This window comes from Nanorana parkeri, unplaced genomic scaffold, assembly GCF_000935625.1.
Source record: "Nanorana parkeri isolate BGI_ZX_2015 unplaced genomic scaffold, ASM93562v1 scaffold1533, whole genome shotgun sequence".
NCBI lineage: Eukaryota > Metazoa > Chordata > Amphibia > Anura > Dicroglossidae > Nanorana > Nanorana parkeri.
Window position 1 is genome coordinate 70657 of NW_017307801.1, and position 8993 is coordinate 79649.

General features: G+C 49.7%; 1 protein-coding gene and 1 long non-coding RNA gene across 2 annotated transcripts in view; both read right to left on the bottom strand.

Moving 5' to 3' along the window:
* Positions 1-8993, bottom strand: part of LOC108798664 (protein-arginine deiminase type-1-like) — a 30717-nt gene that overhangs the window by 11534 nt on the left and 10190 nt on the right. Inside the window, exons 3-9 of the mRNA XM_018570441.1 lie at positions 6733-6805; positions 5823-5884; positions 5278-5398; positions 5022-5147; positions 4047-4210; positions 2673-2764; positions 195-306 (exon numbers count right to left, since the gene is read on the bottom strand). Coding sequence (XP_018425943.1) covers positions 195-306; positions 2673-2764; positions 4047-4210; positions 5022-5147; positions 5278-5398; positions 5823-5884; positions 6733-6805 — 750 coding nt within the window. The remainder of the gene's footprint in view (positions 1-194; positions 307-2672; positions 2765-4046; positions 4211-5021; positions 5148-5277; positions 5399-5822; positions 5885-6732; positions 6806-8993) is intronic.
* LOC108798674 lies at positions 5822-6805 on the bottom strand. The gene is made up of 2 exons (XR_001941964.1): positions 6733-6805; positions 5822-5884 (listed from the first exon to the last, which is right to left on the bottom strand). It is a non-coding gene; the product is annotated as an uncharacterized LOC108798674 (long non-coding RNA).

The window sequence follows — 8993 nt, forward strand, 5'->3', positions numbered from 1 at the left end:
AAAAATACAAGACAAAGACTCTTCCAGAAAATGGACGGCAAAGATCAAACTCGTTCCAGAATTATAAAAAGCCATTGATTACTCCAAAGGAAAATGGTGGGACAATGAACAGGTTCTATGCTCAGCTGATCCCAGTCCTCTCCACCTCACCCCCTTCTCAAGCCCCCGTTTGGTATGATCCACACTGGCCTCACCTGAATCCAGCGGTCCCCGCGGTTCTCACTGTTCACGCAGACGTTGAGTGACGTCCGGGACTTTTTGACAAATTCATTCAGCTGTTTCACAAAGTCCTCATTGGAGTCCACGCTTGGGAATAAATACCGAGACTGGTTAGAATCCCTTCAAGTAAAGACAAGACCATAGCCATAGCAGAACAATGGGGGCCGAAGCTAACTGGCAACATACTGACTTACTAGGAGGAACTGGTGCTCCCAGTGATGATGACTGCCTCCCTAGTGGGTCCTCCAAAGGATTACATGGAAGTTGCAACAGGAAGTAAAGCTCGCAGCCTGGGTGTCACCACGTCAGGGAATGAGGGTGAATCTCCCAGCCTCAGATCTCGCCCGTCATGCCTCTGTCCCTTCATAGATGGCGCTCTAACACTCAGGATGTGTTTCTTAACCCAGATGTTGGCCCGACACGTCCTAACAGGTCTATCCTCCCTGGATTATACAATGTCTCAGGTTCACCGAGTTCTGTTGGGTGTGTCTACCACTTTACACTCTATAAACCACCTTTTCATCCCTCCACCGATCTCCATGTGCAGCCTCCGAGCGTTACGGCTGGCAAACCGCGTTTACAGCACATCTGTCAGCGTTGTAAGACGGCTTCCAGAGTCAACCTGCTGCCGAGCTGGAATGTGGAAACTCAACACGCATGAGATGGCCTCAGGTTACCTCGGAAGGTTATTTACCCAATGGGGATGAGGCAAGTTGTCCACTTTCACTTCCCCCAAATTTTGGCAAAATTTTAGACATTTCCGCAAAATGTCATTCATGAAAAATAAATTGTAGTCAATGGGCAATGTGAAATTAAAGCCAGTCTCTGGGCAACACTCCCCCCTCCATCTCTCTTCCCCACCCCCCCATCACCTATTATTATAAGGAAAAGTATCTTCTGAATCTATGTTTATGCTCCCCTAACTCGGCCATCGGAAGCAGTCCCTCACCGGGACTCCATCCTGGAGCAAGGATTGGTGGATTCAGAACTGCAGTAGGCCAGTCGCCCAATGCTGATGTCATCACTGCTGCAGTATTCTAAATCAGCCTTTTTCAACCAGGGTGCCTCCTGGCTTCCTCAGGGGTGCCTCAAAATTATTGTACAGCATCATGCCTTTCCATGGTGCAGGAAGGCTTCTGATGTGAAGGGGGCCTCCTTGTGTGAAAGGGGGGCTCTGTTGTAAAGGGGACTCTAATGTGAAAGGGGGGCTCTGATGTAGGCTCTTGATTTGAAAGGGGGACTCTGATGTGAAAGGGGAAACCCATAATATATTTTGTGTTTTTTAAATCCATACCGGACCACTATCTGGGATAAGGGTCTGGTATGGGTTTTGGAGGGGCCACACATCGTTTTTGTATATTTTTTAGACTGGGGTGCCTCCTGGCCTCTTTAAAATTATTGTACAGCGTCATGCCTTTCCTTGGTACAGGAAGGCTTCCAATGTGAAGGGCCATCCTTGTGTGAAAGGGGGGCTCGGCTGTAAAGGGGACTCTAATGTGAAAGGGGGTTCTGATGTGTAGGAGGCTTCCAGTTTGAAAGGGGGACTCTGATGTAAAGGGGGGGGGGGGCTCCTGATTTCAAAGGGGGGTTCTGATGTGAAAGGGGAAACCTATGATATTTTTTGCTTTTGCATGGGGTCTCCCCTTAATCCATACCAGACCACTATCTGGGATGAGGGTCTGGTATAGGTTTTGGAGGGGCCACACATCGTTTTTTTAACTTTTAGATTGGGGTGCCTCAAGGTTGTGCATACTTTTAAAGGGTGTTGCCTAGGAAAAAGGTTGAGACACTCCGGTCCATAGATCCATAGAGGACCCTGTCACTTGACAGCCAATAGGAAGCATCCATGTCACCTAAGCAGCGATGTGGACACCAGAAGAAGAACCCTCCTCCAATTCGTGGAAGAAGATCCAAGACTTGAGACCCATCATCACATGACCACCAATTTAGGTATTTTGGGCATTTAGAATTGTTTGTTATATATACTAACCCAACGATTAGCTGAGGGGAGTGGCTTGAGTTAGGCTTTAAGGTGGTTTTGGTGGTTTTTGAAGGTACAATGGGCTTCGAGTTGCTTCTGAGGGCTACAGAACTTCCTTTAAACTATCCTGGACCTGTATTGTCCCAAAAATGGACACTTTTTGTCTGGGAACAAGACATTCGATATTGAAGAACTAACTCTGACCCTAAACCTCAAGTCATGTCAGCTCTGACACGGTAGTCACATGGTGTGTTGTAAACCAAAGCCATGTGGTTTTTTTACTTCTTCAAGCACAGTTCACCTAAGGGGTCCACATGGGGAGATCTGAGGAGGCCAATTGGGCAAATTAGTGCAAGGTCCATGTTTGGAGGACCACTCCTACTCAGTATAGGTCTTCTGTACAAATCGGTTCTCAGCAGATCATAGTGCAATCCCCAAATAATTGGGGAAAAGGAAGATTGAGCAGATTTACTTGCAGACATAGACCTCCAATGGCTTCTGGGTGTTGGGTGTCATGATCCACGGGGCCACTCTGAAGGCCACACTCTCCGTGAAGATGTTGGCCTGACAGATGACAAAAAAACATGAACAAAGTCTGTGAATAGAATCTCATACTGAGTATATCATTGGGGGGGAGGGGGGGGGGACCCTGTAATACCACTCCAGCTCCATCCCAAAACATTATAACCAACATCAGATTATTGCTGAACCTCCATGATTGGAAGAATGGAAATATAATGAACGAAAGGTCAGATAGAAGACTGAAGGGGAGGACAGAGGTCAGATAGAAGACTGTATGGAAGGACAGAGGTCAGATAGAAGACTGAAGGGGAGGACGGAGGTCAGATAGAAGACTGAAGGGAAGGACGGAGGTCAGAAAGAAGACTGAAGGGAAGGACGGAGGTCACATATAACACTGTAGGGAAGGACGGAGGTCAGATAGAAGACTAAAGGGTATAGAAGACTAAAGGTCGTTAGGCTCCTCCGGTTGGTTCGGCTACTTTGTGTCACCGGCAGGAATGACATTGTGTTCTATAAACAGAAGGTGACTCAGCCAGTTACAGAGACATTTTATAGAACAATCAGCTGGTAGATGTATAATTATCCACATTGCAACACTCTGACAGTGTGATGTTTATTAAACTGCATGTAAATCATCCATCCCATGGTATGTGTATGCAGAGGGATCTATGTGTGATTGAGGATGGGGGAGGGGATGGGCGGGTCATTTCTAAATATGGATAGGCAACACTGAACATTGCATTGTTATCAGTTACATTGTTTCTAGCTATCTCTGAAAGCTACAACCCCCCCATGTTACTGAAGAGGAAAGGTAGAGGTGTTCTGTTGCCCTGTCCTAGGGTGACAACGCTTCTCCTCTATAGATATAATACAGTGAGCGTAATCCCCCCAGGACAGGAAGCGTGTTACTGGCAGGATCACCAGGTGAAACTACAAAAGGAAGAAGCCTGGAAAAAAGAAAACCAATGCAGCCATCACAGAGATGCCTATGTCTGGCAGAGTCTTGCAATGCCTCATGGGACTTGTAGTTCCACACCAGCTGGAGGAGCCTACCCCCGGTTTACAGCTCAATCACTGGTCCAGGTCCCGGTCTGGGTCTCAGATCCAGGTATGGGCCCCCGGGCAGGGACTGCAGGGCTGTGTGCACAAGGCAGCTTGGGTAGCACCCTACCTCTATGCATTCAGCAGCACTCTGCAGTGTAGGAGGAGACACCAGGCAAAGGGGAGGGGGGGGGTCCTTGAAGTTTCTGGGGAAGGGGGCCTGTTAGGTGGGATGTACGGGGGCCCCCGATGTTGCTTCCATAACCGATATCTGGCCGCTTACCCAATCCCGAATCCTCTGAAATTTGAGTTTGATTTTAATGAGTCCAGAAAAGTCGGCGTCCGGGAACTGGAGCCCCTCCGCGTAGAATCTCAGCTCGTCCCTGTTCTTACGCTGGACCTCGTACGCCAGTTTTCCCATCCCAAGGACTTGTTTGAACTGGAATTCTAAAAAATCGGGAGCTGTTAGGATGCCGTTCATACAGACATGGGAGCAACAACCATTGTCATGTCTTATACTGTCATTACTAGTTCTGCCACTAGGTGGTAGTAGAGTGTCATGTCCCAGCCTTGTATAATGTAATGTTCCTTCTAGTGGAACTACATGGTGTGATGGTGTCCTAGAGGGGCCCATCCATGTGCCCAGCACCATGTGATCGGAAAGAGTCATGTGCTCTTTCCAAAATGCCTCTTCAAATAGTCATTGCGCTTTCCTAAGGCAGTCTGCACTGCCCGCTGCCAACCTACACCTAGAACCCAACTGCCCGCTGCCAATCTACACCAAGAACCCAACTGCCCGCTGCCAATCTACACCAAGAACCCAACTGCCCACTGCCAACCTACACCAAGAACCCAACTGCCCGCTGCCAATCTACACCAAGAACCCAACTACCCGCTGCCATCTACACCAGGAACCCAACTGCCCGCTGCCAATCTACACCAGGAACCCAACTGCCCGCTGCCAATCTACACCAAGAACCCAACTGCCCGCTGCCAATCTATACCAAGAACCAACTGCTCGCAGACAATTGTGACACTCTGCCCCGCTCTTCTTGATGTTGGTTCTTGGCATACCAATGTACCCCAGGCAGGCTGTCCCCCAGCCCCAGAGTTTTCACATCCTGTCACTGTGACACCAAGCGTAGGCTTTCGGTTGCTGTAGGTGGTTTGGCTGCTGTGGGACAGTTGGCCTTGGAGAGCAGGAAGTTTAAATCTGGACCTAATGAGTACTATGACATCATCGTTCCGCAGTACGTACTTCCCTGGCGGTATACGCGCAGTCTTCTGGAGTCATACGGATCGATTTCCAGGACCAATCTGTAGTCATCGAAAACCTCATCTGGGCCCTCCGCCGTCAGGATCATCGGGGACATGTCCTTCACATCTGTCCAATAGAACGCCGGAGAGGGAAGGTAGAAATGTAACACTGATAGATACATAGATAGAGAATTGTATCTCTCTCGTTCTCTCTCTCTCTCTCTCTCTCCTCTATCCTTCCTTCCTCTCCCCCCTCCCTCCCTCCCTCTCAGTTGCTTCGTCGTCTTCATTGTCTGCCGGTCCTGAGCTGTTCCGGTCGCGGTCGCAATTCACCAGCAGGACGGCCCCTTTCCCGTCGGGCCCCCAAGTCCACGAGTCCTGGAGAGAAGTGGAGGAGAGTTTTATCTTTCTATAGAATGTTCCGTTTTGGTGACTTTGTATTCTCAGTGTCGGGAACTTTCTCCTGAGTGTCAGCGTGCTGCGTTCTTTGATTATTAAAGAGAACCGGTCATGGCGGCGATCTGGTGAAGTCACAATCAGTCTGCAGTGATTATAACAGGACAATAATGACTTCAGACTTGTAGATTCGGCTTATTATTATGTTTTACTTCCTTTGTCTGGGGACAGTTCCGGAGCTGACAGACATGAGGAGCCCCCCCCCTGTAGTATCCTGCCCTTATGTTAGTGACACATGCTGTCCCCCAGCCCTGAAGTGTGCATAGCAGTATCAGGTCCTGTGGCTGTACCCCCGAGGCTCTGGAAGACGCAGGACACTATTGGAGCGCACACACAACTTTATTACCTTGTTTTTCATTCCTCGGCTCACAAAGCCGATCCGATTCACATCCACGTCCAGGGACACCGCTGGAAACACAAGAAAACCCGGATCAGCCGATGACACTGAGGCTTCAGTTTCACAATTGTTCAGCAGGAGACGAATTACCGCGCTACAGCCTTCCATCAGATGCAGATCTACGAATCTCTTTCATATCTACTCTCCCTCTCTCTCCGATTGATCTATTCTATCTATCTATCTACATCTATCTATCTCTCCATCTATTCTCTCTCTTTCATATCCCCTCTCCCTCTCTCTCTCGTTGTCTCTCTCGTTCTCTCTCTCATATCTATTGATCTATTCTCTCTCTCGTTCTCTCCCCCCCCTCTCTCTCTCTCCTTCTCTCTCTCTCTCTCCTTCTCTCTCTCTCTCTCCCTCTATATTCTCTCTCTCTTTCTCTCTCTCGTTCTCTCTCTCTCTCCATCTATATTCTCTCTCTCATTCTCTCTCTCGTTCTCTCTCTCTCTCCATCTATATTCTCTCTCTCATTCTCTCTCTCGTTCTCTCTCTCTCTCCATCTATATTCTCTCTCTCATTCTCTCTCTCGTTCTCTCTCTCTCTCCATCTATATTCTCTCTCTCGTTCTCTCTCTCATATCTATTGATCTATTCTCTCTCTCTCTCTCTCGTTCTCTCTCTCTCTCTCGTTCTCTCTCTCTCGTTCTCTCTCTCTCGTTCTCTCTCTCTCGTTCTCTCTCTCTCGTTCTATCTCTCATATCTATTGATCTATTCTCTCTCTCTCTCTCTCGTTCTCTCTCTCTCTCTCGTTCTCTCTCTCTCTCTCGTTCTCTCTCATATCTCCTGATGATGGAACTTGAAGTTCTGGATAAGCCGGGAAGGGGCGAGGTGATGACCCCCCGAGGACAGGAGACACTCACCCACACTTGTCACGTACAGCATGACGCTGCTCACGTGCTCCTTCCCCTGCGCCGTGTAATAGGAAACTTTCACCTGAAAAAGAACAACAACGTAACAATTGTATAGAAATGATTCCGTGTTACAATGGATGAGGGTGACGAGTGTTGGGGCGTTCTTCAGCAAAGATCGGCTGGACGTGACAAATCTCCTTCTATGACAATACGAATGTGGGGAGAAGCTGTCACTGTGCGGGGAAAGAGCTTCATACAGGGAGGGTCAGTGTTGGGGTTACAGGGAGGGTTAGTGGTGGGGTTACAGGGAAGGTTAGTGTTGGGGTTACAGGGAAGGTTAGTGTTGGGGTTACAGGGAAGGTTAGTGTTGGGGTTACAGGGAAGGTTAGTGTTGGGGTTACAGGGAAGGTTAGTGTTGGGGTTACAGGGAAGGTTAGTGTTGGGGTTACAGGGAAGGTTAGTGTTGGGGTTACAGGGAAGGTTAGTGTTGGGGTTACAGGGAAGGTTAGTGTTGGGGTTACAGGGAAGGTTAGTGTTGGGGTTACAGGGAAGGTTAGTGTTGGGGTTACAGGGAAGGTTAGTGTTGGGGTTACAGGGAGGGTCAGTCTTGGGGTCACAGGGATGGTCAGTCTTGGGGTTACAGGGAGGGTTAGTGGTGGGGTTACAGGGAAGGTTAGTGTTGGGGTTACAGGTAAGGTTAGTGTTAGGGTTACAGGGAGGGTCAGTGTTGGGGTTACAGGGAGGGTCAGTCTTGGGGTCACAGGGATGGTCAGTCTTGGGGTTACAGGGAGGGTTAGTGGTGGGGTTACAGGGAAGGTTAGTGTTGGGGTTACAGGGAAGGTTAGTGTTAGGGTTACAGGGAGGGTCAGTGTTGGGGTTACAGGGAGGGTCAGTCTTGGGGTCACAGGGATGGTCAGTCTTGGGGTTACAGGGAGGGTTAGTGGTGGGGTTACAGGGAAGGTTAGTGTTGGGGTTACAGGGAAGGTTAGTGTTAGGGTTACAGGGAGGGTCAGTGTTGGGGTTACAGGGAGGGTCAGTCTTGGGGTCACAGGGATGGTCAGTCTTGGGGTTACAGGGAGGGTTAGTGGTGGGGTTACAGGGAAGGTTAGTGTTGGGGTTACAGGGAAGGTTAGTGTTAGGGTTACAGGGAGGGTCAGTGTTGGGGTTACAGGGAGGGTCAGTCTTGGGGTCACAGGGATGGTCAGTCTTGGGGTTACAGGGAGGGTTAGTGGTGGGGTTACAGGGAAGGTTAGTGTTGGGGTTACAGGGAAGGTTAGTGTTAGGGTTACAGGGAGGGTCAGTGTTGGGGTTACAGGGAGGGTCAGTCTTGGGGTCACAGGGATGGTCAGTCTTGGGGTTACAGGGAGGGTTAGTGGTGGGGTTACAGGGAAGGTTAGTGTTGGGGTTACAGGGAAGGTTAGTGTTAGGGTTACAGGGAGGGTCAGTGTTGGGGTTACAGGGAGGGTCAGTCTTGGGGTCACAGGGATGGTCAGTCTTGGGGTTACAGGGAGGGTTAGTGGTGGGGTTACAGGGAAGGTTAGTGTTGGGGTTACAGGGAAGGTTAGTGTTAGGGTTACAGGGAGGGTCAGTGTTGGGGTTACAGGGAGGGTCAGTCTTGGGGTCACAGGGATGGTCAGTCTTGGGGTTACAGGGAGGGTTAGTGGTGGGGTTACAGGGAAGGTTAGTGTTGGGGTTACAGGGAAGGTTAGTGTTAGGGTTACAGGGAGGGTCAGTGTTGGGGTTACAGGGAGGGTCAGTCTTGGGGTCACAGGGATGGTCAGTCTTGGGGTTACAGGGAGGGTTAGTGGTGGGGTTACAGGGAAGGTTAGTGTTGGGGTTACAGGGAAGGTTAGTGTTAGGGTTACAGGGAGGGTCAGTGTTGGGGTTACAGGGAGGGTTAGTGTTGGGGTTACGGGGAAGGTTAGTGTTGGGGTTACAGGTAAGGTTAGTGTTAGGGTTACAGGGAGGGTTAATGTAAGGGTTACAGGGAGGGTTAGTGTTGGGGTTACAGGGAGGGACAGTGTTGGGGTTACAGGGAGGGTCAGTGTCGGGGTCACAGGGATGGTCAGTCTTGGGGTTACAGGGAGGGTTAGTGGTGGGGTTACAGGGAGGGTATCAGTGTTTGGGTTACGGGGAGGGTTAGTGTTGGGGTTAAAGGGAGGGTCAGTGTTATGATTGGTGTTAGGGTTACCAGGATTGTTATTGATAGGGTTCCAGGGATGGTTAGTGTTAGTTATGGGGTTAGGTTTGGGGCTTTATGGAAGATTACG